This window comes from Lepidochelys olivacea, assembly GCF_965140295.1.
Source record: "Lepidochelys olivacea isolate rLepOli2 genome assembly, chromosome: 8".
Taxonomy (NCBI): Eukaryota; Metazoa; Chordata; order Testudines; family Cheloniidae; genus Lepidochelys; species Lepidochelys olivacea.
Window position 1 is genome coordinate 29,173,013 of NC_140418.1, and position 25,780 is coordinate 29,198,792.

Consider the following 25,780-nt stretch of genomic DNA (forward strand, 5'->3'; position numbering starts at 1 on the left):
TCTCTGTTCAAATGAAATAAAAATGTAAAAGAAACATACAAAAATATGCAGATCTAAAGATGAATGGTGCCAAGTAAATCCCTCACTGTTTTCTAATATAAGGAACAGCCATGCTTTGCTAGGATAGTTAGTCAATTTCACTGTGCCCTTGTACCAATTGGACATGGGAGTGGAATAATCCATTTATTAACAGTCACAGCTCTGAGTCAGTGTGGCAAATACAGAGAGACCTAACATATGCTGTTCCACGCATATTCTCCCAGGAAGATCCAAGAGTACTGCTGCAGGCCAGACGTCAAGGCTGGCCCCAGACTGAGAATACAGTTTGCCACAAGAAACAATCTACTAGCCCACTGCTATCCAGGATAAGGAAACCTTCCCTGATGCATCCTGTGGATGAGTTTGAAAGGTTCTTCTGAGATCAGTTTATCCTCGGATTATTTGGGCTATTGGAGAATTAAAATTAACATAGAAGCATGATTTGCTCTGCCAGATCAAACCACTGGTCCTTCAAGTCCTCCTTCCAGTAATAGCCAGTATGTGATCCTCGAGAGGAAGGTGAGAGAGCCCCATGATGTACATAGCCTGGTCTGCAAAGCTGTATATAGGGGGAAACGTGCTGCCTGATTCCTGCAGCAATAAGATTCAATACCAGGAGCAATTACTCCATGTTCTATGACAATTATGTAGACAGCAAGATTAGGAGATTGGATTTCAAACCTCAGTGAGAGGGTTTAAAGCACAATGATCCTGTTTCCACTGTAGATCAGATCATTTTTTCTACCTCTTGTTGTGGCAATTCTGTCCTCTCTCTCCTGTTTATGCCACCCACCCCCAGTCGGTTTGCAACGTGTGAGAGAGGTTTGTTGCCTGACTCTTCAGCCTTCTCAAATGAGGAGTTACTGGAATGGCTCAGATGTGGAGTAAATAGTGTAGTGAAGAACTATTGCCACCACGTGTGTATCAAGCCGTGAAGGCTTCCCCCCTTCTTCCTTCCTCTCCGTTCCCACCACGTTTCATTCCCGTCAATGGAAATTCTGTCTGTTTATTTTCAATAGGTATTCAGGCCAGGTACAGTTCCACCTACTGTGACAGTTTCACCTATGGGAAGTAGATTGACAAGTTAAGGTATCCATTATCCATGAACATTTGGTTGATAAACACAGGCAGCCTACCAGGTAGAATATTTCATTCCCAATTCAGCTCTACTAACAATAAATAAGAGCACAGCTGAAGACAGTCACACTATATATTATTTATGGGATATCCCTGCTAAGGTGTCTCTCTGGAAAATATAACATGCTAAATCCTGACATGAATAGGCTTTGTAATAAATAGTTAAGTCTTTTAAAGGTGGGCATTTAAACCTGACTTCTAAAGAGAGAGGTTTTTTTGAAATAGTTTTGCTGGAGGTTCTTTATATTCCAACTTTATGTTAGAAGAAGTTCTGGAGGATTTTATAATACACTATAGAAAAGACACAGGGCATGCTGCCATCTTTGTTTTAAAACAATTCTCCTATGTAGATATATATGGATGGAGGAGTTATTTTATATAAAAATGGGCATAAAATGAGAATTTGATCCTGTGTCAGCAGACTGTCAATTATGTCTATAACAATTAAAAATTAACCCAAGTTCTTAAAGTTTTGGGGATCCAGTTACATATCACTTGAATGTGACACTTGAATGCACACTTTTTATGAAGGTGTGAGCTAAATATGAATTTTCTCTACCTTGCCCCTCCCCACTCAGCAACAGTGAGGGTTTTTATTTATCCCACTAGCTGAAGCTGCTTTTTGTATGCACAGTGGTATTGTTTACCTGCCTAGAGCGTAGAATCTTAATGTAAATTAGTATTTCTAGTACTTATCTTCTTCATTTCTTCAACCAGATGGCTGCCCTGATTTGTGCAATGGCAATGGGAGATGCACGCTCGGTCAGAACAGCTGGCAGTGTGTCTGCCAGACCGGCTGGAGAGGGCCTGGATGCAATGTTGCCATGGAAACCTCCTGTGCTGATAACAAGGATAATGAGGGAGGTGAGCAAAAGTCTTCCAGTTCCCAATCCCTAAAGAACAGAGGGTTATATGCACTTTCGTCATGAGTCACTTTACTACAGAAAGGCCCTCTCTCATACTATTGTCAATACTGTTGTTACATTTCCTTTGAAACAAATGAGATGGAGAAAGCTGTGTCCTTGAGGAAACATGGTGTGACCTGAAAGGCCTCCTTTTGAAGACAGAGGACCAGATTCCACCTTGGTATAAACCCCATTGCAGCCAGTGGAGTTTGCATCAGTGATGAATATGGCCTAGAATCTTAGACCTCGATCCTGCCCTCAGATATGCAAGCTCATGCCACCTGGTGAATTGTAAAATCACTTACTATGCATATGTGCAGACGTGTAATAGCTAATTTAGCAGGATATTCAGCAACATTTATTCACCTTTGTGCCAGAAGCCAAGGTCATTCCTCATATGCAAAAACCACATAAGAAGTCTTAGCTCACTGTGTCATATTTTGCTACCAACATGCAGAGCTGTAAAGGACTGAACAAACCTATCTGTATTTACATCCGGAGGTCTTTATTCAGTTTTCACTCTGTCCTTACCCAGGCAAACTAACATTAAGTAAATTATGATTATGGACTTCAGGATTTGGTCCAACATGGTTTTCAAAGAGGGCTACAGTACATCTTGTTTTCTGGAAACTTTCATTGTAGAAACTTTCAATGTAAATCTTATAGAACTTAGAGCAGAAAAGTTCCTAAAAGCTGTACAATGTGGATGTCTAGTCTCCTGACAAATACATTGAGTCATTCATGGGAAAGGAAGAAAAGACCTCTACCATCTGTAAAATGCTGAGATTTGTGGTGCAGCAGATAGGCTAAATAAACAAGGATCCTTGGAAACTGTCTTGTTTTTCCTGAAGTAACTTTCTCATATTGTTCCCTATATTTCTTTTGATTGCCAGCCATAGAAGCTTTTCAGCTCTCTCCTTTTCTTCTGACATTCATCAAAACCAAATATTTCATGTAGCTTCTTTTCTTCAGTCTATTACTTTTGGTTGGACCTCATTTATTTTAAAGAGCACATCTGTTGTGTACTGATGAAGTATTTCTTCTGGAGCAGTAGCTGCAGAGAATGTTTTGGTTGTGGTATTTCCCAAAACTTCAGGAAGACTCTTTATTCTTTGGATGATTGCTTCAGCAATGAAATTGCCTTTAAAAGATGAGTGTCCTATTCTTATATAATATTTAAGGCTTACAGAAATTGCTTTAAACCCACAAATCCAAAAAAGGGGGTTTCAGTTCAGTAATGTTAGCCAAACACTGAACAGCATTTATAATCCCTTAGGTCCAGTTCTTCTGAAGAGCTCAGGGTCAGATTTCCAAGTGCTCAGTGCTGGGGAAAGATTTTCAAAATCGCTTAACCCACAATGTGAAAACCTCTTTTGAAATCCTAGCCAGTAGAGCCAAATTCTGCACTCACATACCCAGATCACATACCCTCAAATGTTTTTGTCAAAGTTGGGATCTGAATCTCAGCTTGGCAGCTGTTACCTTACTCTGTAAGAACCAAATCAACCTCATGGATCTGAACACTGCAAAACTTCATAGTTCAGGGCTATCTCTAGTAAAAAGCTCTTGCCATATGACCATACAGATAAAAATACTCACCTTATGTAATATGACTGTGTGACTTAACATAATAAATTAAAAAATGAACTAGTTTTTATGCCAACATTGCAAAATTAGAAATTCTCCCTGAAACCAAAAGTGATTTTTGAAAGAAATGATAATAATAATGGAATAAGAGCTTTAAAAAATTAGTAGGGAGAATGATTTCACTGTCTTTGTTTATTTACTTGTTTAACCTAGGGCATATTACACATGTAAAACAGACATGCGGGCAGTGGGGGGAAATCCTTTGGCTCTTGTGAGACCATTCAACCGATCACCCCAATTTAAGAATTACAAGCCTCAAAGACTTTGCTCACAGAGAGCAAATACTAGCCCATTAAAGTCAGAAAATATATACAATGCATATGTGAAATGACAGGAATATAATATTAATCATCACTAGCAAGAAGTGTGATTGTTAATTCATCTTAATCATAGCCAAAGGGGAAAGGGTGCAGACTGCCTCTACATGTGGGAAATGTGAGGTTTATGAGACTTGCAGACCATCTGGCCTTTGAACACTCCCATGCACACTCAATCTATACAAATATTTTCTAACATTGTGTTCTCTTCATCTGTTCCATTTGTCACCAGTTGTAATTGATTATAATGCTCTATGTCATCTACTATAAGCTGATGGAAATGTGCAAAGTGTTGTTTAGAGAGGAAGGATCTGCTTTTGTGTTGTCAAACGCAATCTAGCCTGTATAGAAAAATGCTATAGAATATATTAAAAAATTATAACCTTTCTTTGTGTTTTTCACCGTCTTATAGAATTTAATAATTATTTCCCTTATATAGAATTTTATAGGATAGGTAAACTGATAAGGATATAAGTCTATTACATTCTGTTTGTATGTAGAGTAATCTCTAGAGAACCATATTACATTTCTGTAGAACTCTATTATTGTTATTTTATTTTATTTATATGTTGCAGTAATGTTGTAAAAGTTCCAGCCAAGATCCAGGCACTGTTGTGCTAGGCACTGAGACAGCAAGAGTCAATCCCTGTCACAAAGAGATTATAGTCCATATAGACAAGAAAGACAGAGGGTAGGAAAAAGAAATAGTATCCCCATTTTACAGATGGGGAACAGAGGGCTAGAAAGATTGAGATTATAATTATCAGAAGGACTCAGCACCCACTGCTGGGGCCAGAATTTTCCAAAGAGTTTAGCTAGATTTTCAAAATTGCTCAGTAGCTCCTAGCTACTGTGCAGTTTTGAAATTCTGGCTGTTTCATTTAGTGCCTAAATGGGAACTGGATTCTTTTGAAAATCTGGTCCTGGTTGCAAGTACTGAGCACTTTGGAAAGGCTAGCTGAATATGTTTGAAAATCTGCACTGCATGACCTGTCCAAGGACACCCAGGGAGTTGATGACAGAGCCTAGGTCTCCTGAGTCCCAGTCCATTGCCTTAACCAATAGATCATTCTTGCTCTCTGTTGGTTTCATCCTTATTAAATTCTAGAGGATTTTTTCCTATGAAGGCTTGAGGAGATCCATCCACTCAGAATCCATCCACTTACCCACTTCTATCTGTGTTGTTATACCAGGGATCGGCAACATTTGGCACATGGCCCGCCAGGGTAAGGCACATGGCCCACCAGGGTAAGCCCCCTGGCGGGCTGGGCTGGTTTGTTTACCTGCCACATCCGCAGGTTCAGCCGATCGCAGCTCCCACTGGCCCGCACTGCTTCCCACAGCCCCCATTGGCCTGGAGCAGTGAACCGAGGGCAGTGGGAGCTGCAATCGGCCGAACCTGCTGATGTGGCAGGTAAACAAACCAGCCCACCCCCCTAGGGGGCTTACCCTGGCGGGCCGCAGGCCAAATGTTGCCAATCCCTGTGTTATACAATGCTCATCATCTGTTCACTAAGCCTCCTTCACACACATGCATCCATTCATCCATCTATCCATCTAGCTGTGTATTTATAAGGCCTATATGAGAGCTCCCACAATTTTTTACTATCCTGTACTCTCAACTCAGTGTGACTATAAGTTTAAAGTAGTCTCGCTCCTGATCACCCTTCAACTTTTTAAAATGTGATCACACCAATCTGAGTTCTTGCCTATTAAGTGACCATAATGTTTTTATAATTTTATGGCTGGAGGCTGATTATCTTCAGATAAAAAGCAGTCTATGACTCTCATGCAAGCTTGGCGCTTTGAATATAACACATTTTGTGTAATCTACAGGGTTATTTAGTAACTTTTCCATGGGTTTTTTTCTATGTCCAATGCCTGATGAGTTCTCTCAGTACATGTGTGCCTTTTATTTTGTTTTCTTATGTCTAACTTCTAGAATTAGTTATACCCAGCTCCTCATGAGAAAGATATTGAACTATAATGCACCTGGCTTGCTGTAGAATGGCTGTTCGCTAGACCCACATCCTTACCTTGGCTGGATTTTCTTGTCACATCTAAAGTTGTTGGGCCAAATCTACATCTCACTGATGTCAGTAGGAGTTTTGCCAATGGCTCCACTGGGACCAGAATTTGACCCTTTGTTTTATAATCTATTTAAGTCATAACATGAGCTCTAATTTTTTTTCCAAGGAGAAAAATCAAAGTACAAAAGATTATACCTGATGTTTCCCTAAACTTATTGAGACTAAATTCAGTTGTCCGTGAGGCGTGTTTTTCCCAGAAGTTGCACATTGGTCCCTGTCTCGTTGGGAGTTGTGCATGATTGTTGCTGGTTTACTGCCATATCCTGCAATCAGTATGGGAATTCTGTGACCCTTAATCACACAAGTGCAGTAGGGATCCAGGGAGGGTCTAAGTCTCTCAGCAGTATTTCTTTTCAAGGACTCTAAGTGCTTTCCTACAGACTCCAAGTGTAGCCTTGGGAAATATTTCTATTTTTATCCTGACTAGTCATGGATCAAGTTCAGACATGTGCTTAATCAGGTGTTTACTCTGATCCTGTTCAAATCTGCAGTGATGCTCAGATAGCTTTGTCAAAGTTTCAAAGCCAGGGGGGCTTTTTGTGGTGGGGGGAGTTAGGATTTTCCTGGGGCCAACTCCCTTTTAAAATCTTTTTAAATTGTGGTACTTTTGGGTATCTAAAAAGATGATGTTTGAAGTCCATTAAAACACTCATTGTGGCCACTTTTAAATCTAATCCTCTTCTTAATCAAGCCCTGAGTAGTTTAATGGTTATTAAGCATCTTTTGTAATTTTGGGGAAATTACAGTTATTCAAGATTATATGTAGGAAGTTTAGGTATTAGAAACAAAATTTCAGGGATGGCAGAAAGATACATTTATTTTTAAATTAATTTTTCTTTTGGACTTCCTCTGTTCTGTGAGCAGTTGAACTGTATGTGAGCCCATTCAGTGGTGTCGTTCCTCTTCAATTTTTTAAACTTCTGATAATTAGGATCCTTCTAAATTCTGAAATGGTTATAGTGTATCAATACAGTCTACATGAACTGTGTATATCTTGCCAGAGAGCACCTAGAAGCAAAACTGTCAGTGTAGTGGAAGGCAGAACTCACCCTCTTTCTCCAAAGCAACTAGTTCCCAGTATGAGACAGGCTAAGGTAGCCTTGTCAAAATGCAGGCAGGTGAAGTGGTGTTAACTTCCTTGATGTGCATCACCCTTGCCACAAAATGCTACAACCTCCTCTCGTTTTCTAGTTCAAGACTTTCCACAATAAGGCATTCTCTGAAACACGCAGTGAAACTGTTGGTAGAAAACAGTGCCCATTTTCAACCTAGAATCTGACATTTCAAGTATCGAGACAAAATTATTTTCTGTGTATGTTTCTACATGTATTCATGCTGGGTGAAATTCCTTTGTTTTAGGGGACTCAAGTGGTGTAGAGGCCGTGAGTGAAGTGGAAAATTTGTCCATCATTCTGCCAAAATTAATTTTTGTTTTTGGGCACCAGTTTTCTGCAGGAATTATTCCAAGCCCACAAAACAGTCACTGAGTGCTTTCGTGGGATTTGCATAGAAGCAGCATTGAGCATTGTTTAGTGTTTATATCAGGGGACTGGGAGTCAGGACTTGTGGTTTCTGTTCCCAGCCTTGCTGCTGACTTGCTTTGGATATGTCAACACAACAATTTGGAGCAAGCTCAAGCCCAGATTGACAGACTTGGGGAAGCGGAGCTCAGGCTAGTGCTCTAAAAATAGCTGTGTAGACAGTACTTTGAAGTTGTGGCTCAGGCTGGAGTTCAGGCTCTGAGCCCCACTCTGCTCCATAGGCTTCAGAGCCCAAGCTCCAGCCCAAGCTGCAACTTCAAAGTGCTGTCTGCATAGCTGTTTCTTGAGCACTAGTGCAAACCCTGCTAGCCCAACTCTGTCGACCTAGAGTGGGAGGCTTGCTCCCTGGGACTTAGTGTAAAACACTGTGCTGCTGCAGATAGCAGAACATTCTTGTCTGTCTTCCTTTGCCTTGTGGTACTTCAAAAATTTGAATGGTCTCTGGAGAGTTTGGGATTTTACTCCTTGTAAACTCCAGGCATTGTATGAACTCGAGGATTTAGGCACCCAAGTTTGAAAGTGCTGGTCTTAGCTTAGTTTCCCTGTTTGTAAGAGGAGGATGATAATGTGTATGTACCACACAGGAAGACAGTGAGGATTATTTTGCTAATGTTTGTAAAATGCTTGTAAAATGCAAATCCTTGTGTAAGTACAAAATACTGGAACAGCTCTTTAGCTCTGTGTTGTTTCAGTCACTTCTGTGCTGGTTTGTTGTTTCTGGGTTTGTTGGGATTTTATTTTTTATTATGATTATTATTTGGTGCCCATAAAATGCTGAACAAATAAACAGCAAATGTTGTATGAAGAGTGCTCTCAAATGTTAAATACCCACTAATGCCTGAGTGAGAAAATGGATATGTTTTCATTGTGCTCTGCTCTCTGTAGTCTGGAAGTGTCCCAGTGCAGTTGGCAGGGATCAGTGAAGCAATGAGGGTCAAGTTAGCTTTGAGGCCCATCATGACTGCTGACTGTCCACTAAACTCTAAAATCTTTTGTATCGCACAGCATAGTAAGTGAGAACTCTCTCCCTGTCTGAGCCAAAAACAGCTCTTACTTTTTCCAGAGGTTCTCTCCTTCCCAGGGCTGCTCTCCCCAAGATCTTCTCTTCTCTCCCGTTCCCCTAAACTCCTCTTACCTGGATCTGCATTCTTGCCTTTAGTCTTCTTTTTTGTCATATTGCTTGCAGACGTCTAACGCTGCTTTGTATGTCTAAGCCCACCAGAGCTTTTCTTCTGTGATGCCAAATTGTGTCTGCCGTGAGCAGGTGAGCAAGACGGGAGAATAGAGGTACTCCTTTCCTCCTCTGCACCCATGCAAGGGGCGGCCACAACGCTTGTATTCCCTGCACTCTGAGCTGGATGGAACAGTATCTAGCACTGGTAGCTGTACTCCATTTCTGGCAAGGGGATCACCTCCCACCAGGGGAGAGGAATGCTAAAGAGAGCATACTAAACATGGTCCACAGCTGTAGAAAGTGCTGCTTTACAGTGGGCTCCCATTTCCACCGCCATCCCCAGCCTCCTAGGGGCTTTATGCTGGCATAACAGTTCCCTCAACCACAATTTACATGCTACATTCTAGGCTATACCCCTAAGTATTTGACTGGCTCTTGGAGCCATAATTTAACCCTTAACTTTCCATATCCTTTTATATTTATTTTACTCCTTCTTATAGCTCTTACTGCCAAGGCACTTAAGCGCTGCCATTGCAGAGAGGAAAAACAAAATGGACAAAATAAAATCAATTAATCAAATGCAAAGCAAAATATTATAGGAGTGGGAAGAGAGGCTTACATAAAGCCTCAGAGCTGGCTAGATTCTGTCTCTGGCCAGGAAGTGAGTTCCAAATGAGGGAATCACCCCAACTTGTTGCCTTCTGCTGCTTTCTTTAAAAGCTGAGCTTCTGCATCCTTTAGACTTTTATGGTAAATTTGCTTTGGATTGGAATAGGGGTACAGAGAATAGGAGTAATCAGAAAACCCCAAAATTGACTGTGCCCTACTACTGGTTATATTTCCTCACAGAACACACTTCATCCAAAAGCTTAATTCTCCAAAGGCATTGAAGAAAAAACCCCAAATCACAACAGATGGAGTATAAATGTTAAGTAGAATAGAATAGAATTGAATCCACACTGTTTGCTGGACAAACCAGGAGTTTCTTCTACTTCTTTTCTTTTATAAATCCCTTCCCAAGTTAGTTCTAGTTTGGTGACTCAGGGCAAACTTCTGCCCCTGGATACATGCACACACCATTCCAGTGGGCTTTGCAGAGTTGTGCGCTTCTCAGAGGGGATATTTTGTCCCTCGATATGTTACTGTACAGCTGTAGCGCTCACTATGAAATGCAGTCAGTGTTAATTCTGCTTGGCACAATAGACTAAAGATAGTGAACAAGAGAAAGTGAGTTATCTGCTCCAGTGTGAGGTTTTCTTCAGTTCAAGGATGAAATGCATTTCTGGAACAATACAACGTTCTGGGCAGTGTATTTGACCTATTGAAAGGTTGTGTATTTGAGTTTGCTTAGAAAACGTCATTTCTGAAATTAAATGAAACTTGCCCTGCTGAAATAAGCATTTGGACAAGCTTTGCTTTTAGAGAAGTGTGAATCCTGTGATTTGATACTGCATCAGGCTTGTGACATTTAAGATAATACAAGTATTTCACAGCACAAAAGCAAATCATGTACTTTAGCTTGCCTCAACAAGCATTGCCTCAGCAGGGGTCTCTAATTCAGCACAGACAAAAGATTTTATGAGGTTCTCAATACAAATACCCACAATACTTTGGGAACAGAAAGACTCCCCAGAGTCAATACAATGGACATAGCGCACATAGTCATCTTTAGACTATCTGATGTACTGAATACTTGAAATCTGTTATTGATCGTTTTGGTGGAGAAATATTGCGGAAACTTTTAATAAACTTAATGTGGCATCTCTGTCAAAGATGGCTTTTGAAAAAGTTTAGCAAGAGCCAGTGAATCTGTGTGTGCATGCTTGTGTGTGTGTTTAAACTTAATAAAGTGACTTGTGCATATGGCATCTTCAAAGCATATTTCTAAACATTAACTAACTGATCCTCATAATAGCCCTATGGAGTAGGTAACTATATATTATTATACTCATGCAAGCAATTGGAGAAACCAAGGCAGGGAAATTAAGGCCTACAGGTGCCAAAGCTTGCACAGGTACAGTACCCCTTGGGTGCTCAGGCACAAGTTGCAGTTGAGTGCACGTTTGTTTGTTGGTTTGTTTGTTTTAAAGATCGGTTTTGGTTATAGCTCTCTGGGTCTCCTGTGTGCCAAGGGGGTGTGGGTTTGGAGTGTGAATTTCGAGGAGAGCACTCAACATGTCTTCCAAGTTCTCAAAGATGACCCAGGTGCTGTGGACATAGTTGGGTCAGAAGCATGATTAGGTTAGAGGGCACAAGTTAAAAAGTATTCAGGTAGTAGCTCCCCAGCCTTCTCTTCCTCTCTCCACCTTTGGCTCCTTAGCACAATAATAGACATTGTTTTCCTCTGAGTACATGAACCCTGTGAATCTATTGCCATCATGAGAACTAGATTCCTCAAAGTAGGCAAAAAAGGTGTAGCTCAGTGGCCCCACCCACTCCCCACTGACCTGCAGAGCTAACCACTTGCTGCGGGAGCTTTAACTGCACTCCAAGAAACATTGCACCGGGGGGGGGAGAGGGCTCTTCTTGGGACCATACTGTTCCTTACCATAGGTTATGGCTTACACTCTTCTGAAATATAGCCTGTCCTCTGAGTTAGGTTTGCAGTTCTCAGAGCATTCTGACTGGCCCACAAGAGGCCTTTGTCAGGGCTTAAAATGGAATCATATAAATCCATGTAATTGTGTACAAACATTTCTTCAGCTTGGTTAAGCACCAGCTAATGGGGGAAATGCCAGTCTGTAAAAGTTTGATGTGGTAACATCAAGGATGGTGAGGAATTATTTAGTACAATTCATGTGGGTATAATTAGCAGTAACAGGTTCTAGTTATGAAAGTGAACATTTAGGCTGAATCTGAAGATAAAACTTCTTGACAGTCAGAGGTATAAGTCTGTGGAATAGTCTCCCTGGGGAGAGGGTCACACTATACCATGGGACTTGTGCTAGAAAAATATGCTGTAGGAAATAATCCTGCATTTCCAGGGAAAAGGACAAGTTTTTTGATAATCTGACAGGCCTTTTCCATCTCTCACTATAATGGCCCCATTCACTTTGGCATATTGATGCTTCACAAATTACTACAAACTACATAATTTGCCCTTACAGTCCTCAAAGAGACTTCTGCCTTTAGGACTCTTAGTAGCTGCATCCTTCTCTCCCTAACCTTTTTTAGAAATATTTAGCAAAACACCCTAACTGAAGAAATCCTCCTGGAACTATATTCTGAAGGTCACCAAACCCTGGCTCTGGTGAACTCTCAGAGAGCCCTCCACTGAGCCTGCTCTACAAAGTTCTATCCTGTTGATTTTAGTCATAGCAGTTGGGCATAGAGGGGAGAGGTAGTACTTCTAAGCGCTGGCCCTGTGGGTATTCACTGTAGGTGTGAATGCACTCCATGCTCCTGGGACTGAAAATTCTTCAATCGCAGTGTCCATTGGTTTGCACCTGTGTGCTATGCCTCTTTGTGCTGTGAATCTATGGCATAAGTATCGACACAGACTGCCCACATCTTCAGTTCCTGTTCTTCTGCTTGTGGTTTGGGAGGGAACCCTCCTGTGTCTGTATTCTCTAATTCCACTCAACATTTACTTGTAAATAATTGTGTATTTTTATTTGTGTTCTTTCTTTTAGCTACTTAGCTTTAAGTCTTGTGGATTTGTAGAGAGAAAAGGTAGTTGAGGTAATAGCTTTTACTGGACACCTTCTGTTGGTGAGAGAGACAAGCTTTTGAGCTTACACAGAGCTCTTCTTCAGGTCTGGGAAACTTAATCAGAGCGTCACTGCTAAATACAAGATGGAACAGATTGTTTAGCTTAAGTAGTTAATACATATTTCAAGGGAACATTCATAGGGAGGAAAGTGGTGGGGGAGCAGTTGAGGGGAATTTAGTGGGTTATAAACTATTGTAATAAGCCATAAATCCAGTGTCTCTATTCAGTCCATGATTTTTAATGTCTAGCAAAGTTATGCATTTAAACTTCCAGGCTCATCTTCTGAAAGTGTTGTGCAGGTTTCCTTTGAGGATGAGGACTGATAGGTCAGATATGGAATGATTGCTTTGTGAAAAGAGTTCACCCATAGGTGTTATGGTGTTTTTGTCTTATAATTTTCCTGTGTGAGTTCATTTGAGAGCGTAGTGATTGTTTGGTTTCCCCCACATAGTTGCTATTGGGGCATTTAGTGCACTGAATGAGGGTACACCACGTGGTGTGATAAACATGTGTGGGACCCATGAAGGTAGGTGTGGTGATCTGAGGGTTTCTTGTATAACTTGTCTGTAGGGTACCATTGTTGAAAGTGTCCAGAAAGTTGATGCTGGTGTTGGAATGTTCCAGACAGAGTTTAATGGACAGGTGGTGGATGCTGAAGTTCAACAACCACTGCTTGTTCATTAAATACTCTCTGGAACACACCCACTATCTTCCCTCCAGACTCCTCAGCCTTCTAAAAAGGCATTTTGTTGGATCAAGAGCCAGCCAGTTGTTCTGTCACCACCTTCACCCCTGTTTGGCAGTCGCCTAGCCTATTTCCTTCTATGATGACAGACCTTAACCTTGGACAAATGGATCTTGGACATTATTTCTACTGACTATTCCATTGAATTCCTGTCCACCTCACCTCCCAGTGCCCTCCTCCCGCGCCAATCCTCCTTCAGAGACCCCTCTCACAAGAGGATTCTCATACTGGAAGTGAACTCCTTGATCCAGCTAGGAGCCATATAGTCTGTACTTCCTGAATACAGAGGGAAGGGTTTTTACTCCAGGTACTTCCTAGTTCAGAAGAAGACTTGGGGTAGGGATTGGAGGCCAATCCTGGACCTCTGATAGTTGAATGTCTTATTTGTCACACAAGATTCAAAATGGTTACACTGGCTGTCATAATCCCATCACTGAATGAAAAACTATTTTGTGGCTCTCGATCTGAAAGATTACATTTCCCACATCAATATACACTTGGCCCAAGAGAGATTTCTGCCCTTTACGGTGGGCACAGACCACTTCCAGTACAAGATACTCACCTTTGGGCTATCAACAGGCCCTGGGGTTAGGGTATTTTCACAAATTCATAGCAATGGTGGCAGCCCAATTCTGCAAGCTTGGCTGTCACATATTTCCCTACCTCAATGACTGGCTGCACAAGGACCGGTCCCACCCAGAAGTACAGATAGCAGCGACCACTCTGCAAGATCTGAGCCAGTTCTGGTGACTCCAAGTCAATCCAGGAAAGTCTGCTTTAACACCTACCTGGACTATAGAGTTTATTGGAGCAGCCCTGGACTCAACCATGGCCAAAACATAATTACCACTGTACAGGTTTCTAGCCTTGAGGGACCTCAATGCCCAAATCCACCTCAGCCCTCACACTTATTGCCAACACATCTCTCCTGGGTTGGGGAGCACATCTGGATGATCACATAGCCCAAGGCTTGTGGATCCCGCAGAAGTCCACACTCCATATTGTAGGCGTCGCTTGACATGAGTAATTGGACATAAGGGGAGGCTTCATTTTGTGGGAGTAAAGAACAGGGAGGTAAATAGATCAGCAGGCGGACAACAGAATGTCTGTGCTAATTAAGGTAAGGGGGAATACCCAGGAAATCATTTACAATGGACAAGAGAACGGTAGATCAGATAAGTCAGGAATGTAAAGATGTGATAGAGAGAAAAACTGTACAGGGACAGTGCATTGACAGAGCATGCTGTACAGGGATTGGTTTCTACAAAGTAACTAAGCCAGTGATTCTCAAACTTTTTTTACTGGTGACCCCTTTCACATAGCAATCCTCTGAGTGCAACCCCCACCCCCTTATAAATTAAAAACACTTGTTTATATATTTACCATCATTATAAATGCTGGAGGCAAAGCAGGGTTGGGGTGGAGGTTGACAGCTCGTGACCCCCTGAGGGATCCTGACCCCCAGTTTGAGAACCCCTGAACTAAGCCAAACACAAAAACGTGTGATACAATGTATAGTCAATGTGATGTGTAAATATGTATAAAGGAAGAGGGTTTCTGTGTAACTTTAGATGTGTCATACACCCTATAATCACCCTCATGTGTGAGTCTGATCAACTCAGTGTAGCTTCATTTTATGCCTAATGAAGGAACCTGAGTGATGAGACTAGAGTTGGACTGAATTCTTGGAGAACCAAATGGAAGAGGTCTCAAAGGAACCCCAACACATATCAACCTGCTAGAACTATGGTCTGTCAGCAAGGGGTGCAGATGCTTCCTACCCATCATTCAGTCTACTCACATCCAAATCAGGTCAGACAACATGACTGCTGTTTATTATATAAACAAACAGGGAAGAGCAAGGTCCCCACCACCATGCAGGGATGTGATCCACCTATTGAACTGGTGCATCCAGCACAACATCACCCTTTCAGCAGTACATATTGCAGGAGTCATGAATTCCCTGGCAGACAAGCTCAGTAAGAATTTCAACAAGGACCACTCTTCAAGGATTCTCATCCTGGATCCTTTTTGCCACCCAAGAAAATAAATGCTTATGCTCTCACTCCGGCCAGGGTTATGACTCCAGAGGGGATGCCTTCCTATATCCTTGGTCAGAACCATTATTGTATGCCTTCTTTCCTATCCCCCGATGCCTACTGCCTCCGAAAGATCCAGAGCACAGTAACTCTAATAGCATATGGTGGCCTTCCTAGTTTTGGTTCACCCTGGCCCTGCACCTGGCCTCTCCCACACCCTGTGGTGCCATAAACATTACCTCTCTCCAGAAGAGTCAGAATGTCCCTGTTGAACTATCTCCTCTCCCTAAAGGCACTGGGATTTTGAGCAGCTCACAGAGAGTGAATCTTGTAACTATCAATGCATTTCACCCTCCTACAGAGAGCTATTTTGTTTTTTCTCAGCCCATTACAGCCTGATTCCTTAAAGGCATTGTCAGAACTTTCCTTCCAGTATCTCGACCTACATCTCCTGAGATCTGAACTTAGTACAAGCAGCACTTCTGAGGCCACCCTGGTTTCCAGCTCTTTCCTATATTTATTGATGAAGGTGACCTTCTTGACAGCAATTACTTCAGCTAGGAGGGTAGGTGAGTTTTGTGCCCTCATGGTAGATCCACTTTCACAGAGAAAAGGTATTCCTCCAACTACATCCTAAGTTTATTCTCAAGGTCCCATCAGACTTCCATTTGAATCAAACTATTTATACACCCTGAAACCTCACAACACTAGAGATGGCAGGAGATTACTCTCTGTAGATGTTCGAAGGGCCCTTGTTTTTGACTGGGATCAGACAAAACCAGTTCAGAGACCTCCTCAGCTGTTCATTTTATTTGCTGAGAGAATGAAGGGTGACGCCATCTCTTCTCGGACACTCTTGAAGTGGGTCTTGGGTTGAATCCTCCTATGCTATCAGCTTGCAGAAACTCCTCTGTGTGGCACCAAAGCTCACTGAACTAGAGCACAAGCTGCCTCATGGCATCACTGCAAGGTGTCCTCCTATGTGAAATCTGCAGAGCAGCTACTTGGAGTTCAGTCCAAACATTAACCAGGCACTGTGCCCCGACCCAAGTCTCAGCAGATGATGCATCCTTTGGTTCAGCAATGCTGCCAACTGATGTGCCAGATACCTTCTCACACCCTCCTCTTAAAAAGGAACTGCTTTGGAATTGCTCACAGTGAACAACCATAGGGACCAGCACTGGAAAAAAAAAAAAGGGAAGTTACTTACTGTGACGGGGCAAGGCCAGATGGCTATAGAAAAGTAGTGGGAGATAGATATATTAGCTCCAGGCTAAACAAATCCCTGGTACCAGGTTAAGTGAAATGGAAGCTGCTCCAGGTCAGTTAAGATACCTGGGGACAATTAAGAACTTTCCAGAAGGCAGGGAGAATGCTAGGTTGATTGGGACACCTGAAGCCAATCAGGGGCTGGCTGAAACTAGTTCAAGCCTCCCAGTCAGTCAGGTGGGTGTGCATGTCAGGAGCTGTGGAAGGAAGTTGTGCTATTGGAGAGGCAGAGTAGTACACACCATATCAGGCACAAGGAAAGAGGCCCTGAGGTAAGGGTGAAGTGGAGCTTGAGGTAGTGAGGGCTGCTGTCGGGGAAGTAGCCCAGGGAATTGTACATGTCATGTTTCTAAAGGGTCAGCTACCATAGCTGATACTATGAGGGTTCCGGGGCTGGAGCCTGGAGTAGAGGGTGGACCCGGGCTCCCTCTCCCCCCCCCCTTTGCCCCCTGATTAATCACTGAGACTGGGAAACAACAGAGACTGTGCAAGGAAGAATAACTTCTCCTCATCTCCCTTGCTGGCTTATGATGAAAATGGCTCAGTAGACTGTGATCCTTGTCTCTAGAGAAAGAAGGGTTATGTGGAGGGTCACAGTGAGCCTCTGAGGCTAGCAAAATCTGCCAGGAAACGCAGGACCCACTGAGGCAAGGACAGAGCTTTGTCACACTTACCCAATAGTAACTGGAGTTCTTCAAAATGTGTGGTCCCTATAGGTATTCAAAACCCAACCTCCTTCCCCCATGCTTTGGATCCTCAGGTGATTCATGGTAGAGTAGGAACTGAGGCAATCTCTGCCACCACTTGTGCCCTCAGCTCACAATATGAGGAAGTGTGGTGTGCACGTGTGTACCAATGGACACTGCTATTGAATAATATCTGGTCCCAGGCACACAGGGTGCATGAGTACCTATAAAGAATACTGATCAGGACCACTTAACTCAACAAACTCATTGCTATAATTCCCTTTTCTCAACTAGGCTGGTCCCAGGCCACACAGGGGTTTAAACATAACAAACATCTTGAATTTTATGTGGAAGTGAAAACTACAAGAAGTCAGGGCAGAGTGTGGAGGATAGGTGTGATATGCTCATAGCATGCTGCCCCAATTAGGACACAGAGCAGCATTCTGTGCTGGCTGACGTTTCCAAGGAAAGTCATAGGCACAATGTATTGCAGTAATCCAGCCTTTTGGCGGCAAAAGCATAGATGAACGTAGCACAGGCTCTTGGTTAGGCATAGACGGAAAAGACCTCTATCTGAGAATCAAGGAATAGGGGTAGAGCTAGCAAAGCATTGAGCCTGCATGAAAATTATTTTGGCAAAGGGCAAACTCCCTCAATAGAGCCAGAAGACACGGGCCCCAGGTCCTTCTCTAGGTGCTTCCTCTTTTCAGCTGCTATCACTTTTGTCCTGTTCAGGCAGAGTTATACCCAATACATTTCAGTGGAGTTCTGCCCATTTCCAATGGCAGAGAATTTGGCCCTAAACCTTATTCTAACTGACCCAATAACTATATATGTGTGCCATATAGACATTTTATACACACGCACACAGTCGAGTTTGTTAATTATTCTTGGATCTAAGATAGGAAAATTGTTTGTCTGAGTCAGAGCCACGAGTGACCTAGGAGCTCTCTTTCAAGGCCTGAATGCTATAAATTTTGTATTGACTGTCAGCAAGACATAAGCTATCACCACCACTAACATATGTGCATGACTGTTTAAATGTCTGTATGCTCCCACTCGTAGTGCCAAAGCACCAATTTCAATAGGGACCGTGTCACTTTGAGTTTGTCTCTGTGATTTTGGCTTTGTGCTAAATGGGATAAGGAAAACAATCTTCTTGTTGTCGTCTTCTTTCAACCTTCTGTCAACCAAAATTTTTCTTCTATGTGTTAATACAGGACTTTGTTGTTACATATGTGTTCTAGGACAGAAAATCTTCCATGACAAAATTGTAAGGTCCTTGCAGCTCTTTCCTTGCCGTCAATAATCCATTGTAGTTTCACCCTATAGGACAAAATCCTGTGCCAACTCACATAAGCACAGAAATTGGATGATTGGTATAAAGGCAAAGTGATGTAAATTCCAGTGACGTGGAATTCTGTAGTAGCGCAAAAGTTAACTCTACTGAGATGCTTAGTTGGCAGAAAGGGGCTGTAGCAGAAGAAGGGGTCCTGTCTGGCCTTAACCTCAAGTGGTGAACATGGCCAGGAAGCCATAAGCAAGAGCCAATAGTCAACATGGCCAAGGAACAATTTATCATAGAATAAGGGGAATGATTTTTGTGGGTGCACATTGCAAGAGTATTGTTGGAGCATCGTTGTCTCTCTCAATATTAGAGGGCAGACAGGTATGTAGAAGCAATTCTTGAGGGTCATTATAGCATTTCTTTTCCACGTGTAATCAGAAATGTCACTCAGAAGAGAAGAGAAAGGAATAGTGAGGGGTCACAAATGTGTCGGCAGCCCACCTGGAGGAAGATATCGCTATCTGTGCTCTAAACTTTTTAAGTCTTGTAATGAGGACACTAATCAAGAGGAAAAAATAACTAATTGCTCCAGAAATTCAAAATATACAAGTACACAAGTTAATATTTTAAAATTCTGCTGTTGTGCAGCAGGGCTAGATCAAAGCATTTGATCTGTAATAATGCATATGCATCATTTAACAATAGGCAAAGAAATGGGTAAAATTTTAAAGTCTTTAAAATGAACACCCTGTCAGTTGCTAAAAATCTTGATAATCTGAATATTCAAGAAGAGCTAATCTTGTGCTGCCTGTTTAAATCAAATCAGTTTCCTATTTCATTCTTCTCCAGGTTAAAGCCAAGTCAAGAGTACTTTCAGTTATTTCACTCTGACTTTTAAATTGTTGGAAGGGATGCAGCATCATTCTGACACCCATATACAGTAGTTTCCCCTGGCGTGTAGGTAAGAGCGGTTCAGAACTCTGCTAACAGGCATTGCATCCACTTTAAACTCTGATATGTCTGCTGTGAAGAAAAACAGTGCCTGGGTGAAACCAATTAAAGCTTCTGTCACTGGATTAACAATATAAAAGTGCTTAGTCCTGTCTATAAGGTCCTGAATCCATCAAAACTCTGGAACAAAACCTCAAACTAATCTGCAATAGAAACAAAGAAAATGTTCATTGCAGAGTTTTGTGTTACAAGAGTATGTTGTTATGAAAGCTCTTTTTTTAAGAACTAACTAATATTGTTGATTTGGTGATGCGGGTGTATATTGGCAGAGGCAGACAAACGTTCCCATTCCAGTTTAAATGTAATTAAAGAAAACAAAAACAAACTGCAATGTAATTAATTACCCAGTTGTGCCCGTAAATGCAAATAGTTATGAAATGAGGTGTCTGGATGGCAAATTTTGGCATAAATAGAATAGAAATGCAAATTGGCTGGCCTTTTGCACCCAGCACAATTTATTAGGGGTTGCAAAGGTGGCTTTATACCACTTTCAGTTATGCCACTGTTACATACTGGGCCAGTCCCCAGTGTAATATAGAAAGCAGCCTGAACGCAGAGCCTCAAGGGACCATTCTAACAGCCCGGGCTCAACAACACAGATGGACACATGGCCTGACACCCTGTCCCCTGACATTGTCCTTTACACGGGGACCATATTTTTAGGTGGAGTTGCACAGGTGTAAACGACAGCAGAATTTTTCCAGTTACATGTGTTTGTTTTCAGTGTGTGCACGTTTTGTCTTATCATGTTTTGATACATTTTCTATAAATTCTTCAATTTAGGCACCCAGATTTTTGATATGGAGGATGTCCTAAAATATGCTAGCTGTTGCTACTCCAAATCATTGGAAATTAGATCTTTTAAACTTATTATTTTAGATTTGTGTGATCAAGCTGTACTCTCAGCCTGATCTAACTTCCATTGACGTCAGTGGAAAATTGGATTAAGCCTACGTGTAGATTTTGAGATGCTTTGTTGTTCCTTTTTTCCCCATACTTTTATGGGTTTTGTATTTTTTCCCCCACAACAGCTAAGATCCACTTAGATCTAGCTCTCTGGGTAATGCAAGTTTAGAGTTACCTCCCAGTCACAAAGCTTCACACTGATCTAAAATACTCATAGCCTTTAAGGTCAGAAGGAAAAGGAGTACTTGTGTCACCTTAGAGACTAACAAATTTATTTGAGCATAAGCTTTCATGAGCTACAGCTCACTTCATCAGATACATGCAGTGGAAAATACAGAGGGGAGATTTTATATACACAGAGAACATGAAACAATGGATGTTACCATACACACTGTAACAAGAGTGATCAGGTAAGGTGAGCTATTACCAGCAGGAGAGAAAAAAAACCTTTTGTAGTGATGATCAAGGTAGGCCATTTCCAGCTGTTGACAAGAACGTGTGAGGAACAGGGGAATAAACATGGGGAAATAGTTTTCCTTTGTGTAATGACACATCCATTCCCAGTCTTTATTCTGAAATAAGGTCAGAAGGGACCATCATGATCATCTTAATTAAATGAAGTGTCCTTGCTTCCATAGATGTGGTTACTAACATATCTGAATTAACATAATAAGCATAATAAATTAACATGATGAGAATAGTGGGTTGTAGTTAATTTCTTGGATGTTTAGCAATGTTTAAATTCCCTTTAAATTACCATTAAAGATTATGTATATTGTATACTGCCAAGTAATGCTGTAATTTAGCTGTGGTTTATTTAAAGGAGCTTTTTATTCTCCTCAAATTCCTTGTGAGGTGGAGTAAATTAGGAAATGTTAAAAAGTAGTATGATGTCCAAGACAAAGAGATTAGGTGTAAATTTTACATTAAATTATTGCACACTTTTGCCCTTTTTGAGGACGTAAGTATGTAAATGTGTGTGGGGGGGAGTATATGTGTACACACACACATCTCTATCTCTCTAGATAGAGAGAGATATAAAATCATCCATTGTCAAAGGAATGATATGCATGTTTCTCACTGGTATTGAATGGAGATGTTTCTAGCCTCCCAGGTCCTGAACTGGCAATTCAGAACAGTTTGATTGCCTGCTTGATTGTTTGCGAGATAACTGTAAGATTGGCAGTGACAGGGTAATTTACTGAAGATTGCAATGTCAGACTATATCCAAGGGGGCTTGCTGGCATAAAGATGTGATTCTCATGACTGACAGGCCACTGGGAGATTGGTGTGCCAATTTAAAGTTCACGGTGTCGTCAAAAGTGTTCGGCTGCAGCAGCCCATAATCATGCTGCATGATGAGGTCGTTATAGTCATAACATATGCTCACCTATAAGAACAGGCATAGCAAAAATGTGCACTAGCATTGAGCAGGTAAATGTAAATGTGTAGATGGGAGTAATTTATATCCTATGTTTTGCTTCTGCTATTTCAGATGTGTTGATAGGATTCTCTTGACTGACAGTCGCCTGAATAAAAGCACTGTGCAAACTAAACAATAGAGAATTTTAAGTTCATGGTTGTGAAGGTGTCACAAACCCAGAAAGAGCAGGGTGCTGAGGAAGAAAGGCTCAAAGCTCAATAGGAAAATGGTCTTGAGTTATTATCTGAACCCAATGATGGCCTCACATTGATTATATAAAGTGGGTGGTAAATGGATTGCAGAAAAAAAATTCCCAGCTCCAGGATGGAAGGGGCTCCAAGATAAATGGGGCTCCTAATGTGAATAGGCCGTTAACCTTAAAGAAATCTATAGCTCTAACAACAAGGGAGTTCATCTAACTTAAGAAGTTTCCATGGATGCTGAATGAAAACACTGCCACCATACCGCAGCAGTTTTATTTTTAAATCAGAAGCAGTCATTTTGATTGCAGTTGCCATCACTCAATTCAAGCACAATCCATGGGACATAAGATGCTAATTACAAAATTCAGAAAGCTCTGAATAGGACCCCTCTACCCCTGATGCAGTCAGTCTTTTTTCATATCAAAAATTTGGTAAAAGATAAAAGATTTGGGGATATTCATTCTGTCTTACTATAAGGAAATAATTATGGGGTCTTAACTAATCCACTGGCATGATTGTGGACTACATTATTCAGTATGTATCCAAGCCATTCATTGCTTCCTAAGGTGATGTCCAGATTTCTAATATGAGGGAGAATCTCTGAAAGTAAAGTAGTCTACCTGAAATTTTACAAGCTTAAATGTATTACAAACTGAGTGGCTAGTTTCCATAATTTTACATCAGTAAATAACTGCAACTTTCTCATTTGCTTGCTAAAAGGAAGGTAATATTTTAAAACAATTGGACATTAATAGCTGAATTACACTGGAACTGCAGTAAAATTACACATTTCAGTTAGGTTAGTTATACCAAATGAAAAGGGTAATGCCTAAAATTATGTTACAGTGTATTTTAAATGTAGGGCCAACTTTGACTCAGCAGACTAAGATGCGTGGTTGGTAACTATCTCCCAGTTGAAGGTTCCATTCTAATTTCTGCTGCTGCTAAGTAGATTAGAATTTTCTTCAGGGCAGGTGAGATGGATGACATAATACAGAGCTTGCTGACTGAACTCAACAACAGTATGATTGAGCCCTTCTTATCCAAGCACACTGTTGCCTAACAATTCAAATTTGTGGAGGAAGGGAAAGGAGAGAATTGAATTGAAGGGAAGCATCACCATTTTTTTCATAAATTTGCAAAAATAGGCAGAGAATATAATTTTTCTTTTAATCGGGTTATGAAAATATCCCCACTTTCGCTCTCCTCCAAAAAAATAAGTAAAACCCACAGCAGATCCTCCAACAAGCAAAAGCGAAAACCCGGCAACACAAAGGGTTAGGAAAGAACTCCTTGGATTCTCTATCCTTTGTTCAGTTCGACTGTTCTAAGCTGCTATGTGGCCTCAAAGAAGTTGCTTAGCTTCGCTGGCCCTGACTCTCTCCTCTCACTTACACTACTGTAAGCAAGCAGTTAACCTCATCAAAATCAATGGAGGTGATTGAGAAAGTATCTCAGCCTCAGCTTTCACATCTATATAATGAGTACAATGACTTTTAACCCACCTCCCTGAGCTATTGCAAGGACTAAGCAGTTAAAATGTGTGCAGTGCTTTGAAGATGTGCATTAAGTATTATTTGGTAGCACAGTACAGCTGGCTGAACTTTGATTTTCCCCCTTTTCAGATGGCCTCACTGACTGCTTGGATCCAGACTGCTGCCTCCAGTCTACGTGTCAGAATAGCCTGCTGTGCCGTGGTTCCCGTGATCCTCTTGACATCATACAGCAGAGCCACTCTGGTTCTCCAGCTGTGAAGTCATTCTATGATCGAATCAAGCTCTTAGTGGGGAAGGACAGCACTCACATAATTCCAGGAGAAAATCCCTTCAACAGCAGGTAGCAGCCATAAATATTGCATTACATCTGCCTGGATACGCTGCATGGAAACATCCCTCCCAGAGATTTTGTTCATGTTTTAATGTGAAATGGTGCTTTCAGCAGCTATATCTGTTTCTGTCTCAGGGAACAATCCTACTGAGGGCATTCTGTCACAATTTATTAATATTGCCTTTATTTCATAACATTACACTTTGCGTTCTATCACTCTGGCAGAGTCTAACACTAAGTTCCCTATACTGAGAAGGAGTAGCTCGGAATTTTAACTCATGAGAACTCTAGGATTTACACTGCGGGAGAAAATGGATACTAGTTTTCAATTAACAGGACAATTGTATTTTGTGTGGTATGAATAAGACAAATATTGAAATATAACTTTGGAATAATTAAGATTTTTTAAAGATAAATGAAAGTAGATAGCTTTGGTTTGGTTTATCATTTATTCATTATATAAATCCATTTTACTTTTAGCTGACCCACTATAAAACCACCATATCAGATCAGTTTTTCTTTTTCTTTTAAGCTCTGGGCCTGCTCTGCATTTAGTTCCTAATTCTTTATTTATAAATAATCTAAAAGCCAATTCATCATTCATTTATATGTGATTGAAAAAAAACATGTATAAGATTTAAAAAACTGTTTTCCTGTTTACAGACATTATTCAACTGTGTCTGCATTTTAGCCCTTCATAGGGAAACTTTAAGAAATTGATGAATAAATTCATTATGTTCATATCTTCCTAGTCAAAGCTGAAGAGGGAGCTGCATCTGGTCTTGTGCCTAATGCATGGCACTGGGTATCAGGAAATTGGATTTTCATTCCTGATTCTTCCATAGTCTTTCTGGGTGACCTTGGGCAAATCATAAATGTGTCTGTACCTCAGTTTCTCCATCTGTAAAGTAGAGATAATATTTCCCTATGTACCAAACAAAGCATTGTTACATTATATCTATGTGCTGCTCAGATACTACAGCAATGGGTGACATCTGATGAAGTGAGCTGTAGCTCATGAAAGCTTATGCTCAAATATATTTGTTAGTCTCCAAGGTGCCACAAGTACTCCTTTTCCTTTTATAGAAAACCCTAGCAATTAATAAGTGACCTGTCTGAAAAATGAAAAATTCTGTAAATTTAATGTTTGTTGGCCTTAACTGACCAACTCTGTAAAAAGAAAAGGAGTACTTGTGGCACCTTAGAGACTAACCAATTTATTTGAGCCTCTAAGGTGCCACAAGTACTCCTTTTCTTTTTGCGAATACAGACTAACACGGCTGTTACTCTGAAACAACTCTGTAAATAAGACTAAAAATGGCCTTTTGCTGTACTGGTGCATAAGGAGTAAAACAGACCAAGAGCAGAAACAAATCAACTAATGCAACCAAGCTGTGCGACATATCCAGAAGGGATATGGTCAGTTCAGTGGCTGAATTGACAAGAGCCCAGGTGTTGTGACTCTCGGTTCTATGTCTTATCTACTGAGCCATGGCGCCTCATACAAAGTGTAAGTGCAGCTATCCTGTCAATAGGCCAAAAGTTAAGTTTAACCAGAACTTCCATTGACATCAGTAGAAATGTCATGATTTCAGTCAGGGTCAGACTTTAAAATGTAAAATTGAAATAGATATTTATCCTCTCTCTTTGCTTATACAGTTTAGAATATCTAGTTGTATTTTGTTTCACAGTGAAACTGTGACACAATCTGACAAATTGAATGAGGGTTAAAGTTAATGCTAAAAATATATGCCAAATCTTTACCACTTTAACTCTCCTCACACGCTGTGTCTCAGTAGCGCAGGAGCCTGTGGTCAGTCT

The 25,780-nt window shown here is 41.2% G+C and overlaps 1 protein-coding gene across 2 annotated transcripts in view; it reads left to right on the forward strand.

The window, feature by feature from the left end:
- Window positions 1-25,780, forward strand: part of TENM2 (teneurin transmembrane protein 2) — a 996,821-nt gene that overhangs the window by 919,075 nt on the left and 51,966 nt on the right. For both annotated transcript variants that reach the window (XM_084636387.1, XM_084636388.1), the window contains 2 exons: window positions 1,894-2,040; window positions 23,758-23,968. In XM_084636387.1, the coding sequence (XP_084492513.1) occupies window positions 1,894-2,040; window positions 23,758-23,968 (358 nt within the window). The remainder of the gene's footprint in view (window positions 1-1,893; window positions 2,041-23,757; window positions 23,969-25,780) is intronic.